Source organism: Manduca sexta, chromosome 27 (genome assembly GCF_014839805.1).
Source record: "Manduca sexta isolate Smith_Timp_Sample1 chromosome 27, JHU_Msex_v1.0, whole genome shotgun sequence".
In the NCBI taxonomy this organism is placed as follows: domain Eukaryota; kingdom Metazoa; phylum Arthropoda; class Insecta; order Lepidoptera; family Sphingidae; genus Manduca; species Manduca sexta.
This window is the reverse complement of record NC_051141.1, coordinates 3,388,471-3,414,603: the sequence shown is the minus strand read 5'-3', so window position 1 is coordinate 3,414,603 and position 26,133 is coordinate 3,388,471. Positions and strand designations below refer to the sequence as shown.

The following is a 26,133-nucleotide window of genomic DNA, read 5'->3' as shown; positions in this document are numbered from 1 at the left end:
TAGAATAGGTTACCGCACTTCGTACAATATTTTTAGCATTTTCTCAGTAAGTATATTAAGGATTTTATGAACAACATAAAATTAACTTCACTGTTTTTTAAATTTTATATTTTTAAATGACTTTTGCTATAAACAAAATGTTTGTTATTGCAGCACAGGTCATAGAGTTATAGAAGTACTGCATGGATAAGCAAATCGAACTCAGTTCGTGCCCGCAATTAGTGTTGTCATTCCCAGGCGTTCCAATAGGGTGTTTTGAACGCTTGTACGTGCAAATTGGACTGGATGTCTGTTTACCTATACAGGTCGAGGGTTTCACGTGATGCGGCACATGGTCATGCTAACCTTGCCTCCGAAACGTCTGGCTAGTGGCAGGAAGTCCGGCTTAAGGGCCTGGCTAATGGCAACACTAATATAGGATTATAAGTCATCCACTACTAAACGACTCTAGTTCTGTATATGACTAGATAAATTAAACCTTATACGTGCAAAGCCTAAAAACGCAATGCGAATAGAGAGAGTACCAGTATTTTATTATGTATTGATCAAAACGCAAACGTGCAAGACATCTGGATTTTTCCCTCGCACCGGCACGAGCGTCTCACACGCGTAATACGTCAAGCCACCTACCGGAAATTGGCACTTCTGCCCACTTGGGCAATCTCGATGTAATCTCCCATTTTCCTTGACTCAATTACATTATCGTATGCCAATAAGTAAACATTTGGGACGACGCGAGAGCTGTGGTGATATTTAAAAAAGCATAATAAAAATATAAGAACATTATTTATGTAAATAAAAACATATTAAAAACAAGGAAATGTCTTGAGATATTTCTTAATATGGGAAAGATTTAGTCATCACAAGCAAAAATCTATCAAGTTGGCGTTTCATTAGTGCAGATTATATTTAATTTGAATAAAATGTAAATATCAAACGGCAATATACATAATTTTAAAGGTCATCATAATACAAGAAACATCCGCAGAGGGACGCTCAGACATTAAAAAGCCATTAAAATATCCATTTTACAAGAAAGTAATGCGAGTATAAAACGGATAGGTATGAGTCATGGGTGATCTATTTACTTCAATGACACGTCACGGGTGACCTTTAGATGAATCGTTGATATCTGCGACTAGTGCTCAAGCATGTGGAAGATGCAACTGTTTTGCTTTTTATCATTCCGCTTCGCATCAAATTGATTTGAGAGTGATTCACGTCATACGAACACATTCAATTGGTTCGACAACATCAATTGTGGTTTCCTTACGTGCCAACGCGACGGTTATTTTTCAATGTTATTTGTTATTGTCGCTTATTGTTTGATAGGCTCTGATTTGTTCACTTTAAAAATTAAAGTGATCGTTTACGAACATTGTTTCTGTTTTTATAATGCTGTGAGGGCTTTTTAATGATTCTGATGATTAATTAAACTGCAAGAACCCCTTAATTAACATAAAATAATGAGACATTTACCACTGATGAGAAAGTACTGAATGTAGCAACCACGTTTTATGTTAGAATTGTGAACTATTGAAAGTTTTTCGGGTAATAATCGCTACATTATTGAGATTAATCTTATTTTCTATCGTGTGTAGGTAGATATATTTTCAATAAACGAATTGTTTTCTTGAATCACAGTAATGCAATTACTACATAGACATATAAAGAATAACTGCGCAACAATTCAAATTAAAACAGTATCATATACAAAATGCCATTAGGGCCCATTAAGCAATAGTGATCAAAACGGAAAACTATCTTATTAATTCTTTGTTTAACAATAACACTAAACACAGATGTATGTTTTAAAAGCGGCGCGTGTAACGAGAAACACGTTGTATCATCAGCGACCGATGCCTTTATTTCCGGCGAAGTCTAATTTCTTTGTTTCCACTTAACTTCCTCGATTCCTCATAATATTGCAATCGTATAGAGTATAATTGGAATACCTTCGTATTGTTATCGTAAGCACAACGCATCGAACAATTGTGACTGAAATGCAATAGGTATTGAGTTAACGTATATTACACGAATACTTATTGATTGCAAGAACATACATGTACAATGTCGGAAACAGCTGTGTCAGCCGCATGCCCATGCCGTCGGCATAAATTGGCAAACAGCTAGCACACAAGTGCAAGTGATGCAGTAACTTTATAACCGGGACCATTCCCATATGCACTTTAATAGATTAAGTGACCCGGCGCGTACGTAAATGACCCAAATCGTTTTTGAAAGCAGGATGCCAGAGCCCGAAATGTATATTATTCATCACATTCGAATTTCAACGTTTACAATTACCAAGTGCATCACAATATCAAGCAAACTATTGTAACCGCGTGGAATTTAACAATGGAGACTGTTACATCCGATTGATATTTAGATTCGTGTGCAATTCTTAAATGCCCATAGAAAAGAACATAATAGTGTTCGCACATAATAATGAAAATATATTCGGTTAATATAACAGCTTGCTTCGTCGGCAGGAGGTTTTTACCCTATTACTTTGACTAGCTTGTTACTGAGTAATTGCCTTTGCATAGATTGTTATTGGACGTCATTTTAATTACTTTAATAGGATTGGGAAGTCGCAGTACTTATTATAAAGTTTTAAGTAAGCTTTGTGAACGCTGTCCTTTGAAAAACTTTACCTCCATTTGCAGCGTTAAATACGATATTGCATTAACACTGGTTAGCAAATAACATTTACGTGAACTTTTACATTAAGTATAGAGTGCAGAACCTGACTATTGCCAAAGAATGCGACATATTGGTGCCTGCGTGTGGTGCAATAACAAAATATGACCAAAGCAGGTATCGCTTACAATTTACTGGTGTCTTAGAGGTACCGCGATATTTCTTGGCTCTATATAAGTAGGTAGTTCATTTAAGTATTTTATAAACACTATGTCATATGTTGTAATATTATAATATTACAGATATCTAATTGTATAGTTGAAATATTTTAGTTGCAATTCGTAGGATCTCCCTAATTATTTTAAAGAACTCTGGCTTTATTGCATCAAGTAGGTACCTAGACTGTAAGGTTCTTAGGGATTAAGTGTGTTTAGTGTTAATACCAGGAAAAAAATGTTATCGGTGTCGGAAAAACATATTATCTATTATTCGTGTATACGAGTTAGGAGAAACGAGTAGAGTTCTAATGAAATGGAAAAATATCGGCATTTCAATTGGTGTATTATCGGCACCTTTGTCTATTTCTGTGAAAATAAAAGAAGCAACAGATAGGTAATTTTAGCAGACAACATTTCTACGCCGTAGGGTTTGCGTTGGCAATTAATGTGTAAAACGTAGAATATGATCACTAACATTTTTACTTAGAAAGACGATAAATACAAGTATAAATGCTACAAATATCCGTATATACATACGAAATATTCGATTTAATTGATGAAGCTGTGAAACGCGTAGTTTGATGGCTTTAAAGGTGTTGCACTGGAAGATCGGGCACGATCACCCCAAAATTGCAACCGGGTTAGGGGTCTTACGCAACCAACACGACTGCGGCAATTCACTGCGAACATTTCTGGACTAAATATTTTTTGGTATGTTATGACTAGGTACAGCTTTAATTTATTTCATATGGAATTATTAGTGTAGTATAAGATATAATTGTCATAAATCGGAAAAAGAATAAGCTTGATTCAAAGAATAACAAACTCTAAAGATAGTCCCATAAAATATGTTATTCCATGTGTAGTGAAAATTTACGCTAGGGAAAAGGTTTAAGATTGATGGGTCTGTAATATTCGGTTGGCGTGAGTAAATAGTAATTAATTAAATGCTCTAAAGTAAATCATGTGTGTATTGTATGTAAGGACTGTTGACAGCGATAACGATCGGTCCTTTGGTCATCGCATGAACAATATAACGTTGTGGGTGGACACAGATTTGGCGCACCCAAGTGACGTGGGCCGGCCGCACTATTGTTGGACGTCCAATGTTTGTTGTGGTTTGTATGACATCACCGTGAGGATACGTTACGGTGCAATGCGTTTGTGTCGTATTCACTACGGCGCCCGGTAACGCTGCATCATCACATCGTGGGGTATAATATGGTGCAACGGAATCTCAGCAATTATGCACTTAAAATATAGCACAATGTTAAATAACTAGCGGTTACCCGCATCTACAACAGATCGGACGCATTCCCAAGTACCGTGTTATTAGTAACGGAAAAATGTAAGTGCAATACCGAGATTATTATATACAATACAGTACGTCAACTACAATTCGAGTAAAAAACGTGACTCTTCCATTTCCTATCCATCCGATAACAATGAGGTCGGTCTATTATTTAGGCGTCGCTCCATTATGTTGACCATTTACAAAGAGAACATCGCTTGTTACTATACCTTCTCTACGTTCACTAAACTAGGTGAACTTCATTTATCAACATTGTGCGATCGTGTATTGGCATTTTAGTAGATTCATAACTAACAGCGATTTGTTTACGTCCGATTTATGTTTTGTCTATTATATTTTCGCAATATAAACGAATATGCTATTAGAATGATGTGTTGCGTAAATAATATTCAAATAACAATATAATGCAATTTTTTAAGTGTTACGAAATTATTTTTATTGACCCATCACTGCGCAATCAACACTATGATTAGTAAGCAAAATGGTGTTTATTGGGAAATAGATGTCGTTAATGCTCTAATTTGAATATAGCTGCGCGACAAACTCGAGACAAGTGCAGGATGTCGTACGCGGAGCGGCTGCTTGCGAACAGAAAATACAAACTTCCTGCCCGCCGGGTCTAGAAATTTTATAAAATAAGAGTCCAACTAGCGAACTGGATCGTCTTTAGCGAATTGTTATAGCCTACAGTAACTTACAATCGTGATAATTGTCGATATCTACAGATTTAAACTTTCTTTTGTTACCTACGAAAGTACTTAACGTATCCAGTCGTGGATCTTGCGCTGTATCGCTCTGAGCTCAAACACAGCGCGTGACCTTTATACTGCAACTAATACGTTTCAACTCTCATAAATTATTCATATTGGACGACCTTTAGGAGGGGCAAAATAAAATAACTAAGGGGAAACAACAGGAGAGCAGCGTGCAGCGATGCATTCACTCTACTTTGTAACTTTAATCTACATAAGATACATACAATTTTGTTTAGAAATTTGCATAGTGCGAATTGGACATATTAATTTAATAATATGGAAATTACAAAGTTTACTAATGGAATCATGTGCGGCTTAAACTTTTACCTTCAATGTAAAAATTAACTCAATGCCTCTAAATACTCACAATCGAAAGAACATTAAATTTACTTATCTATATTGTTCCTTCAACACGCGAATGCCTCAACATAACAACAGTAAAATATTAACTACAATAAGAAATACATGTACTGACATTGTAAACAATGTTTTGTTTGAAAAACTAACAGCGGAGGCTAGATACGGCGGAAGCCGGTTTAATTATATCTAATGGTCTTTAATGTGATTTACTTTTAATGTGAATGGTAATAAATTGTCGTTTCACAACTTATAGAAATGTCACAAGAGTGCGGACACTTGCTAGCATTAGTTACGCAATTCAATACAGGCAGGTATTGCAGCTATGCAATCAACCAATTACATGATATGCAGTGCTGATTATACGAGACAGGAACAAGAAAAACTTTGTACTTCAAACATTATTTTTTTCATAACTCTAACAGCTCCAGTTGTATTGATAGAAATTAATTTATTCGTTAATATATTAGAGGCGAATCAATCGATGCATCTCTACGAGAGTGACGTGTTTACAACTTGTAAAAACACTGACATTATTTATAGTTAGCCACACTATTCCTACGTAAATGATGTCGTCAGCAAGCTATGCCGGCAGATGAATTAAATTCGAGATAAACAAGTGCAAGCGTACATACGTGCACTGAATCCAGTTGGTGCGCAGTCGGAGCCAGCACTCAGCGTTCCTTTCAGCAGCGGCCGGCTCGTCTGCCGTCAGACAAACTTATCAGAAACAAGAGGGAACGAATGGATGCGACCGGCTGTTTATAAACATTCAAACAGTCAGATGAGACAGGATGCGATCAATACAGCGTCAGCGACGCGCCGCACGGCCGGGGCCGCGTCGGCCCCAACCTCACCTGGCTCGCGGAACCTGCGGCGCGATACGGTGCACCGGAGCGCGGAGAATACGGCGAGCGAACGAGTGCAAGTACCGCGAGGACGTACTGAGCGGGCGGCTAGCGGCGGCCGTGTGCGCGCCGCCCTAGCTCTTACGTCACGCGCTTTTGACAGTTGGCACTTGGCGCACGAGGCAGCGAGCGCCGCGCCGCCGCCGCACCGCCGCCGCACCGCCGCCGCACCGCCGGCGTGCTGTGGCCGCGCGCCGCGCCGAGGCGCCACCGCCGCAAGCCGCTACGATCGATAGCTAACCCACCGCGTCACGGAACGGAGAGCAGAGAGCTCGAAACTCCGCTCCGAACATTGCGCTACGCCGGCTGCATCACATGCAACATGCCAGCCGACACTCGAGCTCACTCGACAGCTCTACCAACCGCTTCTGCACACCCTTGAATTTACCGCCAAGCCTCATGGCTCTACCGTTATAACCGTATAAAAATACGCAATTTGTGGCCTTTAAATCATCGTTTTGTGACTACCGATGTTACCAATAAACCAATATTAAGTATTGTTTGCGGAACTGCCATCTTTTTGAATATTTAATACCCACGTAACTGCTTGTTTTTAGAATCGCTGCTACCTTAAGCTTTATTTTAAAATCTGAACTAGACAATATGTTTAAGTGTCTATGCATTTTTTTATAATTCGTTAGAAATTAGAACTTATGCGACTTTTACGGCAGTTATTATAAATTTACAACACGTATGTTATTTATTCTTCAAGTTATTCCACAAACTTCAAACTGTGTCGTTAGATATTTATTTATGTACAGCTTGTTGTTTTTTGGTATACTCACTCAACAGCGGACAGCGCACATTGAGAGTTGAATTAATTTGTCGTAATTCAATGACTTTGACTTTGGTTCGAAAGTACCTAGATGTATGTATATTCTAAATGTTAATAGAAAGAATACAGGTTTTCATATTATGAAGTAGAAACCCTGGTTTTCTGTCGGTTAAATACAATAGCGCCGGTACTGATTCCAAAATATTTGGCTTTCGGCGAAATAATCCAAATAGAGTGGTTAAAAGTTTAACTAGCCATCGCGAAGGTCCAATGGGATTTATCCATCTTATCTTTCATTTAGAGTAACAATTTACAAAAATGCCTTTCTAGTGCTCACGTACATTGTGTAAAGGAACAGTATGTAATATTTCATAAGTCAAACTGGGCATTGTCTAAAAAATTAAGAAATTATTCTGATTCCTACATAGAACTTTATCAAATAAATACCGTCAACGGCTAAAAACGGATGTGAAGAAAGAAATAGAATTAAAAATGGTTACATTAAATTACAATAATCTCCTCAAATAAAGTTACCCATATTAACAATTCAGGCGGGTCATCTGTCCAAAATCAATTTTACTCTTATTCTGTCCTTATATTTAACAAGTTGATACAGAATATACATAGCCTTGATTCTCTTCTTTTACACTCATGCTTTTATACTCGAGAAGGTAAGGACGCGCAACTATTGCACCTACTTTTCTCCGTATTTATTCCATCTTGATGTGATAAGACCTTATCCCTACCACGGATCCAAATTCCTAACGGTAGATACGAGATAGCTAAACAGAACATCACGGGCCGATCCAACGCCCAGAGAAGAGCAGTAGCAATACAACTACGCCACCGATGCAGTATTGCTCGCTAATCCAGTGGCCTACACCAGGGGCCTTATTCTCTATCTCGCACGTTATTATAACAGTGCGTAACAAGCACGTAACACAACGCATCATGTTTAGTACTATAGAAATTTGGCTTACAGAATACCATTCCACGCACATTTCTCGAAGATAACATGACACGGCCGCGTTACGCGTTCACACTACCATACAGAATAAGGGCCCAGGTTGTCAACCGCACGGTCACTTCGCTTACTCCTCTCGCGCGTTAACTTTTTATACATATCCTTTCTGTTAAAGGATTTTCTAGACATTTTTATAGCAGCCAGTAAAGGAGGAAGCTTGAAGGTAATGACTAACAACCCACAAACGAGCAATCCACCACAATCTGAATCTGACGTTTAACGTTAAGTGGACGCATGGAATTACGTATTTTATCCAGGTGGAATCAAGTGGTTTGTGTCAGTTGGCGCTCTCCTTTTTAAATACGAACAAAATCTTCCCACGACTGTTCTGAAGACTTGCACTTATCGTGCAAGAATGAACAATCGAGTGTTAGTAAACTCGAGGTGGTTATAAAGGCACAAGACAGCCTCCCTTCCGATCTGCTACAGGTAACGAAACAAAACGTGTTCCGCGCATCGTGGCGCCTGACAAAGTATTCTGCAAATTGTAAATACTACTGTAGACCTGCCATACCTATTAGATTAGCATACAAGTACCAAGATTAGGGGAATTTAAAAAAACAAAATGAAACACATAATTGAAGCACACATTGTTATATTTCCATAACATCATACTTGAAGTTTTATACACAAAGAAACATAAGTGGACAAGTCGTTATTCCCAAACATTTATTAAAACTGACAATACGCTGCCGAGCTCAAGCATTCACTGATCTGTAATATCAATATCATTCGATTGAACAATTGCTCTGCGCTGCAAGATTATGGTTCAACAAACCAATCCGTTCGCATATTTTATGAATTGGATTGCTCATGTTTGTCACACAACGCGGTAAATAAAGCATTATAAAAACATCGCAAGTAAACAGTCATAAAAACCGAAGGAAAACACACTGCGCTACACTTCACCGTATAAAAATGTATTACAAAAGCAACTTGTACAAGCGGAGCATCAGATTGGCAACTTTTGATCTAACACTTAGTCATGAAACTGTAATCTTATCACTAGGAGTGTGACCGCTGGAGCGCACTCACACGTCGACTACGAAACTCGGCAGTCGCAAAAGACATCGGCTGCGGGTACAAATTAAAAATATCAAAAACTACACTACACTGGCACAAATAAAACGACACATTCACGGTTAACTTTCAACGCGACTTGTCCACGTGTTTCGATACAAATCAAACAAACGAGATAACACAATCATGAGGTAAGAATACTACTTGTTGAAGCGGCGCCGACGCACCGCCCAGGCTGTGGCGCGGCGGACCTGCGGGATGTCAGTACACCTTCAGCTGGTTCTTGTCGTCGAAGCCGGCCGAGTGGCCCGCGTTGCGCACAATGAACGAGTTGCCATCGAAGTGCATCCGTCTCTCGCCGCGCCTGCGCCAAATAACCGAACTAGCTTTCATCTCGCAATGGATAGGATAGCCAAAGTGGCCTCTAATTCATCAGAACCTTGGTTAGTTTTTTCCAAATCTAATCAGAAGTATCGATGTAGACAGGAGAAATATAATCTTTGAATGAGCCCAGTTATTCCAAATAAAAAAAATGTATTTCAAAATCTTTAGAGGCATTATTCAACTGGAAAAGGAATCTAGCCAAATAATAATCTGAGCATCGATATATATGTACTACGTACTAGATCTAGCAGTAAACACATTGTGTTCGACTAAACTGTACTGCAATCCCTACACCTGACTTTAGTATGATTTCAACATTGACAATGTGTGGTTATGTATGGAGTGGCGCTAATAATACAAGAACGCAAGTCTAAATTTAATCCTGGATGTGAATAAAAATATTAGCCAAAAGTAAAATTATTTGTTGTTCAAGTGAATAAATAGGTTAAGATTTTGAACAAATAGTTTATATGGACGTACGTGTCTATAGAATATACTTCAATGAATCCGAGTGAATCCCCATTTGTTACTGCAGCGGGTAAACACAGCGCCGACGAACGTTTCGAATCAACACCCCGACTCTACAGGGCGATACATGTTCCCAGCGCAATCTCATTAAGTCTGCGGCTGATTGTCAACAAACGAGGATCCTTTAAACGGTGACGCGCGCCCGACTCGCTGGGCAGCAAACGGCTGCAGTCAGCCATGAACTGTTTGCTTACCGGCGGCTAACACACCCCCCTTTTAGAACTAATTACTTTCACCGATAACTTCTAATTAATTTGTTGAACGCTCAATAACGATAATTGCAATAACATTCAATATACAGAGTGGTGTTGCATCGCAAGAACGATTGGCAACGTATATCTCATTCGTTAATACAAGTAATTAACGCGCGTATCTAAATCGGCACACCTCGGTGTTGCAACATGATAAGATACCTTGTTGAAAGAGTATAAAATATAACACAATCTCTATCATTTCGCCGTTGTATCCAAGGCAATATTATCAGTCATTTTGGTATTTTAATTACCAAAGACATATTACTGATTACCCTGGAACAAGACGATTGTAAAAGTCTACAAACTCGCTTTAGTTGGTTACCGTGGAATATCGTTCATAAATAATTTTGTAATGATTTTACACACTGATAAATTTTGACAGCTGGTGACCATGGAAATGTGAGAATAAGTCGTAATAGGGGTCACAATGTATCAGCTAATTGAAATATTTGACTGGTTTTGCCCATAATCTTCATACAAAATATAATCTTAATCAACATATTACACAAAGTGAAAAAACATTTACGCTAAATTCAACAACGTAATGAATTCCTGATAAAAAAATATTGGACATGAGGAATCTCCAGTCCACAGTCGAAATTCAGAACAGATCAGCTACGTCCAGTTCAAAGACCCTCGCGCGGCGTTTTTAAACGAGTTAGGTCTTTTTTGTTCGACGCATTTCAATTTGGACGCTGCACCCCTCAAATCATTTTACTGTGGATGTGGCAAGGGATTATCCCAAAAACTCATTTGAAAGTCATTCAACCAACATCCAGTGTCCTATTCTTTTTAATCGTCCAGGCGTGTTCTCTCCCGCATACGTATAGGAAACTTTTGTAACTTTAGGCAGAGTCCAATCGAAATGAAAAAAAAACGTCTAAATACACTGGCACGTTTAGTCTGCTATTTAATAATTCGTTTTTTTTTTCTTTTGCATGAATGTCGTTTTAGGTAATTGTGGGTGGGGGGGGGGGGGGTGAGAAATGATGAGGATATCATTGACGTGGTATAAGTCATTGCTTTGGATCCTTAGCCTTCCTGTAATCATAAAGGCAATTTTTTATTGCAGCTGAATGGCAAGACGAGCGTTCCGTTCGCCTGATGGTAAGCGATACGACCGCCCATAAACAGTAGCTACATACAGAACTTTGAATTACAAAGCACTACGTGGGACTTCACTGCGTTCCTCACCCACATAATACATAGGAAATGAAAATGTAAGGGAATGATATAAGGCATACTGTCCAAGGCCGCTGGATAGTCCAGACATCATACCTCACAAAGAGATGTTGCGTCTGTCCAAGCGAGGCGGTGCAGTGCAGGAAGGGGCTAGTGATGGACGCGGAGCCGTTGCTCGGGCTCGTGCGCAGCTGGTACTTGTGACTGCAGCGGTGGATCCTGATGCAAACGTTATATTAAACTAACACACACTCCTTTATACCGGAAGGGGTAGCCCTCCAGCTTCCGGGTTGTGTCCAGGGGTGCAAAACACAAGGGCACACCCACATTTCGCCTTGTGTGTTTCGTACAATGATGTGATAGGGCGCGACCCTATCGCCATATCAAATGAATTGCACGCTCCGGGCTGAATGTGTATCGATCTACCGGGGCCACTCAAACTAGACCGAAAAAATTAGCGGCAATGCTTTGAATGTAGTGTATACCTCATCCATCTAGCAGGGCCTGATACAGAGCATTAAAAATTTTAAACCGCTCACGCAATACAACTATCCCCCTCATGAAACTTTATATAATCAGCATAATTTACAGATTATATTATTATTCGGTAGAGATGTATGAAAGGTAAGAGACCCTAGTTCAGGTAACAAGACTTTCTCCCATGATAGAGATAAGAATTTAGAACTCAAATTCATTGCTCATTCAGTAGGTATTTTTATTTCAGTTTGGCGAAGGATAACTATCTCGCAACACACATCAATTAACACTCCACCTAGACCCCACTACATTAGACTCATTTTGCCATGCCCACACAAAACATTGTTTTGATTTCGTTCAATCAGCGTAAGTGCCTGTCTTGCATATTTCTCGTCCCTAGAACGTCATCGCATGTTTGAATGTAAACAGATGCATTCGCAAACGTTGACGGAAAGAAGCCCTCGACCTGTGAGCTAGCATTGAAACGCAATTATAATGTACGCTTGATTTGACACCAGCCTGTTACTTTAGATCGTCGAGAAAATTGGATTATCACTACATGGTGCATTAAAACATTTGTATTACCAACTGAATGTTTCTTTGTTGTTTAAGTTGCTTGTGCTATGTCAAGTACAAGTGTCTAGGCGAAGGGTCGATTCCTGTCTGCTTCCCCTTATGTGGAAGAATCTAATTATCATTAGACCGATTCATCGACAGTCTATATTGTGTCGAGTTCCGTTTCCGAAAAGTTCACCTTTCGCCACTGCTAGGGGTAAAGAGATGGGTGGAGTGAAACTGTTGTATCGCCATTTTAAATAATCTATTCCAATCGTTTTCTCGATCTATCTCAAAAATGGACCAACCAGAGCAAAGTATTTTTTGACATGCTTAAAAATTACGTTTTGATTGGTTCTTTCTGGAAATCGGGTCGAAGATTGAGATTGAGATCGTTTATTGAAATCGGCTGTTAAGCGAGTACGTTGTGGTACCTACTGATGTCATACGTGTGTTTTTGAATGTCTGGAGAGATACTAACGTCTATAAATACGGTAAATTTGTTTCTACGCACTGATAATTAAAATACCAATATGCACGGCATGGTAATAGATTCTACGGGCGTATGTATACTGATGAAACAAGTAAACCTAAAATACAATATTGTAATAAACACATTACACCTTGTTTGGGAATATTAAGCATTACAAAGCTGATCTGTATTTAAAAGGTAAAGGCTGTTAAGATAGGGCAGTAGTAAATGCATAATATTATATTAGTGACATAATACATCTGATTTATTTTGTGGATCTCAAGGCGCAAAGCGTTTCCCTAACTTCTTGTTTCTCCTCGGCGTTCGAGTCCGTGGAAAGTAAGCCGGCGCATTGGAACTGCGCTCGGATGCACATACACAAGTGTGAAAGAACTAATCGAAAACATCATGTAGCTATATCATATGGCAGACAATAATTCGAATTGATGTAAAATTTTGCGTATTTATATAACGTATATTATAAAAGGCTACAAATCCTTTTATAAATAACTAGCTCTTGCTTGCGGTTGCCCCGCGTGATATTTTTGTTCCGAGCCAAGAAGTCTATCGATTCAGCGAATAATTTAGCTTCCCATTAGTGAAAAAAAAACCTAAATAGGTTTAATAATTCCTACATTAAAATTCTTAAATTACAAATTACGTGTACGAATGTAGCCCACATTAAACTAACAATTGAAACACCAGTAATTGTGTACCCAGTGCCGAAACTAACCATGCATGCATGCGTCCGGCGCGAGTTTTTATAAGGCCCATTCATATCCCAAAACACGGAGCTAGTGTGGTCAATTTTGCGTCACCCCACCATAAAAACCCCATTAAGCCCCCCCTTCTCCCGACCGTGTGCACCGCTGGCACTGCCCTTATTACGGCACTGTGTACAGTGTACCTGACGAGTCCGTCAGCGGTCTGACTGACGCGCACGTTGTTGATGATCCAGTTGTCGATGCCGTCGTCGGTGAGCCAGTACTGCGCCGCCTGCAGCAGCGACAGCGCCTCGTTCACGTACGTCGGCCCGTGACGGGACTCGCTGCACACCAGGACATCTCGTGAGACCAGAAACACTAGCTAGTCTTTCTGGTCTCATGAGACTATAGCTAGGAGACCATGAAGCTTCATTGTCGCCTTATTCAAACGTCATAACAAACAAGTCACTCATTAATATTCATAGTTTTAATTCATAATGAAACATTGCGTTTGAAAACTTACAAAAAAAATTTACTGCATTGAGACCGCGTCCATAAGTCTCGTTACGTTTTATGATGCAGTGCACGCACGCTTGTATACCAAAATACTACAATTCTTTATATATTGTAACTCTGGAGACATTTTTTCTTTAGAATCTACTACTTTTGATCTAGCGTACAATAACGGCAATATCTTACAAGTATTATTAAATACCGACTTCGAATTCCTGAGTACGATTTGATTCAGAGTTGCAACTTACCTTTACGCAATATCCATCGACAACTCCAATAGCAAATACAGAAAGTAAACAAATCGACGTCGAACCAATCTTTGGCTATCGACGTAGGTGGCACGGCGAGCCCTCAGCGAATGTAAAGAAGGGAACATCTCTCCGATTAAATATTAAATTAATAATCTGCGGTGTTGCTCTCCCCTCGGTAGCAGGCAACGGTGTAATTACCATTTAGGAGGTGCGCAGACTTGTTATTTTTTTTTTATACAATTATTATGGAAGCGACATTCGACTGGAATTTGTATTTCAACTTTACTGCACTATATGTCGGGTTTCAAGACTTGTAATCCGCGGTTGGTACTTCACAACGGAGCTATACAGAAGAACATGCCAAACTATTCACTTCCATGATCGCAACTGAACGCATTTTGCTATACATATAATAAACATATCAGCCCTGTATTATATACTGGTCCACTGCTGGGCAGGGCCTCCTCTACTATCGAGAGAGATTAGGCCTAAGTTCAGCACGCCGCGCTTGGTCTAGTAAGGATGGCAGACTTCACATATCCATAATTTTTTTTCACCATAAAAGCAAGCGATAGTCCCCAAAGGATAGGCACATAACTTTAAAAAAGTTAGAAGTGCGTGCCTTTGGGTTTTGAACCACAACTCCCAACTAAGCTATCACCATATTTTGCCATGCATCCTACTATAGAAATTTACATCTGAGTAACACCTAAACGTTTGATAGGTAAAACCTAAGAAAGGCGTTTTTTCAAACAAAAAAATTATAAGCCGATAGCAATTTTTCCAACCAACCAATAAGTTGAAAACTCGTATAAATTATGGGGGCGTCAACAAATTGGCGTTAACGTTTTGTTACCGTTCGTCGGGCAATTGATAGGATTTCATTGGCAGACAGAGGGGATTCCATTCGCGAGTTTATTTGCCGACGATCTGTTATAATTGGAAGTAACTTATTGAGCAAAAATAAAAGAAAATGTGTTTACAATATGACTGATCGAGGACATTATCGCGCTGTCACAGGAACGAAGGCCAACTATCGGTCGATTTTGGCGCATCATTATTTTTACTCTTACAATACACATTATCGGAGCCTCAATTACTTCCACCAAGATTGATCAAGTTTGCCCATTGGCTTTCATTGCAAGAACTCATTAACAGAAATTAAACAGCTGTATTCCATAATGGGTAAAGTAGTGAGCTCATCTGTTCTTTTATCTGACCTTAGTGTTTTTTTTTCAATGAGGCGAAGGCTATGATTGTACGAACTTGTAGAACACGTTGAGCGTGAAGTCCTGGCTCATGTCGAGGAAGGTGTCGGTGGTGGTGCGCGTGCCGGCCGCGTCCACCAGGTACACCAGCGCGCACTGCTCCGCCGTGAACGACACGCCCTTGTACCACATCTTCGCGTACCTGCACACACCGGCTGGATGTACTTGTGAAATGGGGGGGGGGGGGTGAACAGGCATGGGGGAGGGTCAGTACGAACGAACCTGCTACGGTGTTTATTGCACGAGAATTATCGAAGGATTGTAATGAAACGCTTGATATGCAATTTATAGGATTACTACAAAAACTAAAATTAACTAATGTGAAACCTATTTTAGAATGCCAACTATTTCGCGTGACAGTCTTGCTACGAAAATTATTCCTTTGATGCCTCTAGCAACTCCAATTCGGGGCTCTATAAAGAAGCCAAAGGCAACCAATTCAGCCTCAGCATTTGCATCAGCCAGATTAGTTTCCGAAATAAATAAAATACTAAACCAAAGAGAAACCTACGGTCGATAGCTCGAGAGCTCGAGTATCGGCTCGTAGAAAGGTAACAGAAGCGCTGCGATGCTAATTGGTTCTTTTGAGCCAATGCACTTTGGTATTTACCAACAGTATAAAGGCATGAAACACGATCTATCGAAACTGCTGCACGATGTACCGCTACCACTTTCTTATTACGAATGCCACGCCATCTTTTGATATTAGTACAAAGAGTAAGTAAGGTTTATATTGCTATCCAAAATATAGGTAGAATTTTGTACTTATTAAATACTTTTATTTTTCACTGCTTTTCACTGCTATCACAGAATATATATTTTTAAAGCTCACAGAAAGCTTTGTCAAAGGTACAAAATATCTAACCGTCTTATCCTGAAAAATAAGCGCGGTGTCGTGCTAAAGTTCCAAAATGTCAGTCACGACAAAGAATTCAATTCTTATATTGTCTTCGTAATAAATAGCAACAAAGTATAAGGTATATTCACATTGCTATTATATTATGTATCTAATTGATTTAATATATCTACAATTCCTTGGTAAGAACCAATTTTATCTTCGACTCACGACTTCCGCTTAAGCTAAGTATACCTATTTACTTTGATTAAATAAATGTCTAGATAGGCATTGAAAGCTTCAACCATGTCAATTAAAATTAAGGTGAACTGTTCACCTCCACATCCCCTTTCCGCGCTCAATGCGCTTCTAGTTGTCACTGCGTTAACAACTGCGGTAACACCCATGGCTACTTAAATTTCTATTATTTAAAGATGACGTCAGAGGTCTTAAGTGTGTAGAAACTACAGGGTTCGATCTAAAACAACAAAATTAATATTAACTATCACCGGTAACTTTTTACATAGGCATGTTGACATATTTATTTACAAAAATAATTTGAGTTCGCAATTTGTTCTCGATTGCCAGTTTATAAAATCAGCATTTCCTAAAATGAATAGGAATAATTTATCCAAAGTTCTTACTCCAAACTCAATATTTAATTATTTTACGACGTTTAAAACTACAAATTAATATTTTTGATTAGACATCAAAGTTATTAAATGTATGGACCAAATTGTGCATTTTTACCAAAGTATAAAAAAGAAACTCAAATCCATGAAGTAAGCCAATTTACTTTTAAAATCTTTTTATTATAATTTCATAGTCTATAAATTTTAACTCATCATATTATATAGAATTCGAATTTTTCAAATGGCGACACCGAAGCGTCATATTTTACACAAAATGATTAATTAAATATTCTGTTTCGACCCAATTATTTGTTTGTAAATTCTATAAACTCTTTAAGGTTATAGCTTAAGGTCCATTTTTCATAAATTTCGTCGTATTAAATTTTAAAGGCCGAAATATCCATGCATATTAATTATTGTTACGCGCCGCTATCCTAGCCGATCACATCGGGCGTTTCCGGAAGTATTCGGCTGCGCGGGCAGGCTGGCAGAAGAGAAGATATGTCACGCGGCGACTATTACCTATTATTATTCTCTCTGGCTGGACGTTGTCAAAAGAATGTTTAAAATTGTATTCTGTAATTATTTTGCTAATATAATGTTTACTGTAAAAAGAGCGTTTTACATTCAGAAGTGGGATTATACAAATGATAATTTGAAGTTACATTGAATTCGAATGTGAAGAGAACTATCGGAATAAATCTGTGATGAATCATTGAATGCCAAAATTAAAATTACCAGATTCTCAGATTTTAGTTACCATGGCAACGTCTACGTCTGTTGAAGTAAATATGTTGGGAATGCATATGGAATTGATGTCTGCACATTAACGACATTCATAACAAAACACTTCGTTATGCCTGCTGCTTGGCTCACTGGAGAGGATGTTTTCTTAGAAACTAAATCATTGGAGACAGGAATGACTGGAGTCATGTGAAGTCAAATCGGTGACGCAACACTTCAGGCTGACAATGCGAACGTGCGTAACTGTTTATTTTATTTAATCTGATCTGTCTGAGGCCGTGAGCCTTCTGATCATATTTTGTCTGTAATCATGAGCATTCTGATCATATTCTGTCTGTAGCCATAAGCATTCTGATCATATTCTGTCTGTGACCATGAACATATTCTGTCATTCATTGTCTGTGATCATATTGTCTGTAGTCATGAGCATTCTGATCATATTCTGTGTGCAGCCATGAGCATTCTGATTTGTGTTGCTGGGTCCTATTTGTTTAAAATATAGGTACCCAATTCAGTTCTACTTTCTCAAATTTATTTTTGTGAATACCTTACGGTATTCACTTTGCAGGATGGCCGATGTTACGCGCCGCTATCCTAGCCGATCACATCGGACGTTTCCGGAAGTATTCGGCTGCGCGGGCAGGCTGGCAGAAGAGAAGATATGTCACGCGGCGACTATTCTATTATTATTCTCTCTGGCTGGACGTTGTCAAAAGAATGTTTAAAATTGTATTCTGTAATTATTTTGCTAATATAATGTTTACTGTAAAAAGAGCGTTTTACATTATTTTTACGTTTTTCGTTCAACTGCGAGAACTAATCACTAACTAGACGTGAATTTAAATTCTTTACTTGTCAATACTTGTTTAGTTACCCAGATTAAAGGTGAAACAAAATGTATGAAAAATAGACCTTAAGCTATAACCTTAATGGAAATAAAACGCACGCACATAAGGCTAAACAGAATTACGCAGGAACAGCGTATGACGCAGTTATCACGCACAGTAAGCTTATAATAATTGAACTATTGGTTTTACTGTCATTGAAGCACGCCACCCTATCTAGACATTAATTTATTAAAGAATATTTTTACAATTTGTACGTCCCTTGCGGAAAAACGGTCTGAAATGTTTCCTTTTTAAAATTGTAAGACTAATTGAATCGAAGCCTGGTGAACGCAGCGCAGGATGAGATTTTCTTTTTTTGACACAAGCATTGAGTAATATTAGCAAATTCCGTACTTAAAGTTATTTCGGTGTAATAATTGGAACGAAAACCTACTTATATTATTTTTCAAATCTAGACAATATCAGTAGTAGGTACAGTCATTGTAGACGCCTCAAAAGCACTGGCTTTCCGTCTTACTGGTGGGTGGGAGTCAAAAGACTTGATAGTTTGCAGAATAAACAAGACTAGGGGGTGGAAGTACAAGAATTAGAAGCCGGACCCTGGCTCTAGAGCCAGGTGGAGCAGACTCTTCTGCCTAGGCAGGATAACGCCATAGAAGAGTATTAGTTTCCACCTAATGCCGTACTTACCGTACTTATCTTAAGCAAGTACCATCTAGTTTGGCACCTAAACTCCGCTTTATATTCCCGGCGTATAAGGCCAGAACTTACTTGTTGTTCCCCTGTTGGTGACGAGCCTGTATCTCGACCCTGGAGCCGTAGTGGTAGACGCGCCCGTTGGGGTGTATGAGGGCAGCGGCGGCACCGGACCGCGACAGCGCCAGGATTATGTTGTTCTTCGCGTTCGTCACGCGCACCGCTCCGTCGATCGTCATGTCCACCCTTGCGTGAAATTAACACCTTAATTTTCCGCTATAAGTATACCTTACTTTATGGCCGTTCAAATATCGGTAAACATATACTTACCGATAAACACAAAGATTCTAGTAGCAAAATCATTCATAGAAACATTATAATTAAACTTAATTTTTAATTAGCTTTTGCTCGCCGTTAAACTAGACTTGATGTCCGCTTCCGTATAATTAGTACTCAATAATGCTCAGGCATAATGTAACAAACATAATACTACTATTTGTAGTATAGATTGTAATTTTAATGCAAAGTCTGCTGCAAAACCTAAATGAAAATCAACCTTATGTACAATGTTTCGAACGCTAACGTGTAATTAGTCATCAGTGAAATTGCCTGCATTTTCTGTCAATATTTGCTGTCGCCAACAGGCGTAACTAAACTGAGGGTTAGAATTTAATATTACAGGTGCGAAATGCGAATGCACGATTGATTTCAATAAATCGTGCACATAAATCGACTTCGTTTTCAATATGTGCGGATTTGCGTGGTATTCTAAGAGTTCTATTTAGTTTCAATGTTATTATTTGCATAGATATTATATATTTTACAGTGGGTGTTTTATACTGAACATTGAGGGACTTACTTGACTCTGTCCCTCAGTCTCAAGCAGACGGTCCCGTGGGGTGTTACCGACGCATTGTATCCGGCGCCCCCCATTACATCTGTTACCTGTAGTGTGGGAACAACACCTAGAGGGCTCTTCGTTCCAATTGAGTACCTAGTTTGCAACATCTTAGTGATAAAGCCTTTATCGCTAAGATGTTGCAAACTAAGTACAGCTACATGTTTATCTACGGCATGACATCCCTCCAATCGGTTTAGTAATGATGCCTCACGTGACGTGACAGAATGCTGTCGTTTTGGTTTGGTGATTAAGGTTTTCCAAATACTAACACCCTTATCTCTTCTAAGGTTTCTCTAATGACTCTTATAGAACTGTAAGAGTGTCTAATGACTATGAGCGATGAATATTAAATACAGAGGGCTTACTTGCTCGTTGGCAGAAATGGAATAAATACAAACAACTACGTACTAAAAATCCTTTAGCGCTTCAACTATGATGTTCGTTAGCATGGCTACAAAATACATTTTGGAGCCTTTCATTAAAGGCGCGACTCGTCAAAAAAAGAACACGGACGAATTCGGCTATCGGCCCGGTATGGGTGCAAAAGCCGGGGCGAGAACGTTTTTAAATTAAAACGCCAGCAGGGGCGGCAAAGACGGGTCCTTTTATTGGGTCCGGTCAAAGGCTGAAAGCAATTTTTATTGGTTTGACGTTATCTGAAGCGCAATGAAAGAGTCCGGTGCGAGCCATCGGCGCTTCGTCATTTTTTAATGAAGGTATCATCCTATATGACGCAATTACATTTTATTTTGCGTTTTTGAGCTTGTATTTGTTATCGGTAGGATTTGGATTACAAAGAAAGATTGTTTTTTTCTTATTCCTATATGGCTTAATGTTAAATCTTAGCCTTAACGGTCAATCGAAATAATAGTGGGTGATAGTTTTCTTTATCGCCACAAATAAGATTGTTTACCCACTGGACAAGAAGATAATGAGTACATATTAAACAAAAGCACGAAAAGTAGTACCTTCACAAGATATTATTTTTAAGTAAAGTTAATAATTAAAAATAAAAAATAATCTATTACTTTACGTTTCTTTTCATTATTTTTCACTTGAAGACTATGTTTTTATTACGATTAATAAATTTAAAAGTTTGAAAATACTTAAGACCACGTATAGAACTGTTCATACATTCGTCTTTAATATCACTGGTCAACAAAAAACACTTTTTGTACTTAACATGAAAATTTTTGTCTAGTTATGTTTAGAACAAGGATAATACAAATAAATTTTTAAAGTACGCATAGAATTTAGAAGCAATTTTTATCATCAAAGCTTTTCCGTTATATTGTAATATTAATATTAATGTTACGCTATGATTTCCTTCCGTATTTTGCTTCAGGGATGTCTTCAAGTAATATGCAACAGTGATCCGCCAGCATGCGTGGACTCCACTTGCTGATATATTTTTTCTGTCGTAGAAGTGTCCTTGCGGAGTCTTTCACCGTGTTCGACGCTGATGTCACCATTTTTTTCGGGATAGGAGTCCAAATATCCAAATGTATTACTAACAATATATCACTGGCAAAGGCCTTATAATATGTAAATACAAGTACCGCGACAATACTTCATCATCGGTGATTTCCAAGACAATTTTAGTCACTGACATGATATATTCTCAAGCTGATTGTTTCAAATCACTTAGGTTCTCTTTAAATATTTTCTCATTCAATAATGTTTTGATTTTAGAATCGACAAATATAAGCTCTTCAATTGAATGTCAGGATTTAATTCTTCGATTGATTTTGGTGTTGTGGATAGTTCGGACCTTTGAACTGATTCTGGTACAGGTGGTTCTTCACAATCAGGCATCGGTCTTTTAGCAGATGGAAAGTTAGAATACCTAATTTTACTTTTTGCTATAATTATGACACCTTTTGTATCAGGAAGACTTTCATAACTATCGGAAGAGAATGGATAAATTTTCTAGCAGTTTTAAAGTAATGTCGCCACAAATTTATCTGAATCATCTGAATCATCCAGATGGAGACAACGGTAGGCATGCGGCATAAAAACTATTTCCCTAATCCCTACCTACCTAATTTACTCTAATTTTTAAGATATTTGAAAAGATATGAGCCGATCCCAAAATCCACTATACCCTCCTTCTCCTCCAAATTGGTGGAAGACATACCAACGTCTCCCCTAAATATATCAGCCAGATTAGTATTGCAGGAAATTTTAATTTTAGATACAGTTAACAATATTCACAGAACGATCCTTACTTAAAGATACTTTACCTCGAGTTCGCGCCACGTATCCGCGTGGTATATGTCGTCCCCTGGGTAGAAGGAGGCCTTGCGCGGCAGAGGTGCTCGCCACGGGGGCTGCCACCCTGCAGCACCCATAAGCTCCGCCTGCCCGAGTCCACCTTCCAAAAACTTGCTGTAGTCTTGGAATGCGGACAGATTCGACTCCTCCTGTTAAAGAAACTTTTTCTTTATTTTATACAAAAAAAAGGTAAACAGTAACATACTTAACCTAAATTTTATAATAAATGCTACCACAACATTGCGACGTAGTTATGTGTTGCATTACGAAATTATAATTATAGTGAGCAGACGAGTTATGTTTAAGGTTATGTATGGAACGAATTCTGCCGTTTGTTCGGGGTAAGGTCTTAAGTAAATGACACACACACATACACAAAAATAGATAAAGCAACCACAATATCTTGAATTTGGTATGGAGATAGTTTAAAACCCCGTAATTGACATAGGCTTACTTTTATCCCGCAAAAACTATTTCACTCGGGCACAGTAAAATTCAGTTATTTTATAACTTTGTTATAGATATAATAATAGCCGGTAACAACTGCAACTTGAGCAAGCTACTGCGTGTTGAGTATTTTCGTAAGTTTTAATTTGACTCACGGACCTTCGATAGCGTTGCAGCCTTCACGGTTACAGGGCCCACTATTGATCATTCTATAACATAATAAAGTAGTTTTCGCCATGTGGATTGGGGGCGTTTGGAAAATTCCATCCGTCATAAGAGGCGACTAGTAGGGGCCATCGGAGGTCGTCGGGTCGGCGGGCGGCAGGTCCGCCCGTCCGCTCTTAGTGTACGTTGTATACATTTCGCATATTGTGGTGGCCCCCGAGATGGACGGCAGCTTGGAAGGTAGGCCTCATGCTGCCGTTGACGCAGAGAGCGTCCTTCGGCAGCGCGGAGTTTTCTGAGAATAAGAGACGGACCGCATCGGTCGGCACAGCGCAGGGCCGCACGGACGGCGACTTGCGTCAGAGGAAGCTCGTAGCTGTCCCTAATGCGCCGACGAGGGCCACCGCGGAGTTTTAGTTAGTATGTCGTGGGTAGGTTAATTCGTACATATGGTAAGGTACTCGGCCCAGCGGTCGCCCGAAGGTCCATGTCAAATCCGGGCGGCTTAATGTCGTGCCGCAAGGCTCGGCTAACCCAAGATAACCGCTCAGTCAGCCTTCACGAGGGCTGGATAATGTATATGTATTTAAGTATAATAAGCTAGTATCTCCAAGAAACCAAAAAAAGGCTTGTATAACTTCTTTCTATCTTTTCAAGATACTAAGAAGTTAAATAACTTACTATATTTTGAAAGAAGCCTTCGAAACGTCGGGAGTAAAGTTAAATTATAAGAAAAACAAAATATACCTTCCACCAACACAAAACACATCTCGGCGCAGCAACGTAGAAAGTACTGGCGAGATTTCTATGTAGACTAAAATTTTATATCTTAATTCTAGAAGTAGGTCGATTTTGCTGAGATGCACTCTAAATGTTCCACAAAATAAAGCTTCATATTACTTATTCAGTAAGTAATTCGATTATGAATCTAATGAGTGGATTTAGCGTGATGCGCCAACGAACATTTCAAAACCTATTTTAAATCCATTTTATTATATTATGTATAAATACATACAACTGAGCGCCGATCGCCTGGTTGGTTGTGAAACGGACTGTCATGTCGTGACGAATGTCCGCAGGTTCAAATCCCAAGGGTACACATCTCTGGCTTTAAAAAAAAAAATGTTTTTGTGAATTATCGCTTGCTTTAACGGTGAAGGAAACCATCGTGAGGAAACCTGCATACCTGAGAAGTTCTCTATAAAAAATTCGAGGGTGTGTGAAGTCTACCAATCCGCACTAGGCCAGCATGGTGCACTAAGGCCTAATCCCTCTCAGTGGTAGAGGAGGCCCGAGCCTAGCAGTGGCACAGTATATAATACAGGGCTGATATTATATACTTATAATTTACATGACAACGCTTGCCATACCTACTAAGATCTTCATCCGCCAAGCCACAGTAGATGTGCAGGTAGAGAATGATATTGTACCTTATATAATAACTGGCCATTATGAGATTCCACATTCAATGTCTAATTGTGCTCAGAAATTGATCTACTGTAGTGTCATGCTTTTTCAGATGGAAAGTTTTTGATGACATATTATATTTTAAGTATAGTTTATCTACTAGATCTATAAGTACATACATACCTATAATAGTATTTTATAAGTATTCTAATAACGGGTGATGACTAAGATTTTTGTAGCTTTTTAATAAGCAAGACAGCCAGATGGGTTGGTAGGACGATATACGTCATAATAAATACCTATAAGGTAAATGGTACTGTTACGTAAATACCACAAATATTGCATTTTCCAAGTACCCAAACTTAATATTTTTATACTTACTTACATTACACCGGATTCAAATTTTCCACGAAGCAGGTAAGGGTTGAAATAGTACCACAACAATGCACCAATTAGCCTTGACTATGGTCATGATAGGTAGGTACTATTCAAATATGATTTAGGTACTGCCTATCTACTCCAAACTTTTTGTCAATTGAAAATTTTTGTCTTTATCTTAAAACACATCAAGAATTTTAAATAAAGTAATTACGAATGTCAAACTGATAACCTGATTATAGGAGTGCGCTGTATAGACACTTCTTGGACGAACAGGCATAGTCACATCCTTTCTAAAATCTGCGTTAGCCATTTTAACACTTCTTCAACTTATAACTGTTAAGATTAAACACTATTTTAATAAAAAATACATGAACAACAGTGACTATCGACACTGGAAAATGCTACATAATAATATAAACTTTATTTCTCGTCTGAAAAATACGGACAAGTCATTTGTTCTTTATTTGTCTTTATTCGAAATTTGATTTTATTTCTATTTGACTCATGCACCATGTGGCCATTATCTTTCTAAAATGAAAAAGGAAAAAACATATAATGTAAGTATGTATGTAATAAAGTAGGTATCTATGTAATGTCTTTTATATTATATATATTTTCCTTCCATTCGCACGCCTGTGATTTTAATTCGTATAGTGTTAGCTCTGCCTTTTTATGCGTCTGATATAATCGTGTATTTTCTTTTTTAAAACTAAAATTATTAATGGTATTCTTTTTTCAATATCAAATTTGGCGCTCTTGTTCAGCACTAAAATGTTCTACACTCGAGTGAAAAGGTACAACATTACCACGTCACGCCACGTAAAATATTGCTGTTGATATGTAATGTCCTTTACAATCGATTATTTGCTGATCTAGACTGACATTCTCGACAAGATGACCGAAATTACATAATACCTTTTAAATAAGATAGAATACGCAAAATACAAAACATAAATAAAATACAATGGTTTGTTATGGTCCCATATATTAGATCATTTTTTTACCCCAATTACGGCATTTAAAAACACTAAAAATAATTGCAAATATACTAATGTTTATTGCTCCTTATTTAAAAAAAGCAATTCGTAAATCCAAAATATTTCTCTCATATAATCAATATTTAAACAAATAAGTAAAATTAACAATATTTATTTTCGTATTTATATATTTATCACAACGATATTGTTTGATCTCTCTGTCAAC

The 26,133-nt window shown here is 38.4% G+C and overlaps 2 protein-coding genes across 3 annotated transcripts in view; both read right to left on the bottom strand.

Moving 5' to 3' along the window:
- Positions 1-6,271, bottom strand: part of LOC115444856 — a 45,565-nt gene extending 39,294 nt beyond the window's left edge. Inside the window, exons 1-2 of one of the 2 annotated variants that reach the window (XM_037444109.1) lie at positions 6,143-6,270; positions 5,921-5,990 (exon numbers count right to left, since the gene is read on the bottom strand). The gene's annotated coding sequence lies outside the window, so the exon portion shown is untranslated. Of the gene's footprint in view, positions 1-5,920 lie in introns of both variants that reach the window. The other variant, XM_037444108.1, reaches the window with a different exon arrangement.
- A 2,299-nt stretch (positions 6,272-8,570) lies between these two features.
- Positions 8,571-25,423, bottom strand: LOC115444860. The gene is made up of 8 exons (XM_030170805.2): positions 25,160-25,423; positions 22,500-22,679; positions 20,215-20,300; positions 19,431-19,601; positions 15,599-15,742; positions 13,772-13,912; positions 11,457-11,579; positions 8,571-9,376 (listed from the first exon to the last, which is right to left on the bottom strand). Exons 1-8 carry the CDS (start codon positions 25,238-25,240, stop codon positions 9,274-9,276), a joined length of 1,029 nt encoding a protein of 342 aa, XP_030026665.1. The 5' UTR covers positions 25,241-25,423; the 3' UTR covers positions 8,571-9,273.
- Between the last annotated feature and the right edge of the window lie 710 nt (positions 25,424-26,133).

Bases quoted from the DNA above. Each gene is read 5' to 3' on its own strand.
- LOC115444860 (XM_030170805.2), bottom strand. From the start codon at position 25,240: ATGGCTAACGCAGATTTTAGAAAGGATGTGACTATGCCTGTTCGTCCA. The intron at 19,602-20,214 runs GTAAGTCCCTCA...ATTTCACGCAAG, and splicing joins AGACTGAGGGACAGAGTCAA to GGTGGACATGACGATCGACG. The intron at 9,377-11,456 runs GTATGATGTCTG...TATTTGGCGCAG, and splicing joins ACGCAACATCTCTTTGTGAG to GCGCGGCGAGAGACGGATGC.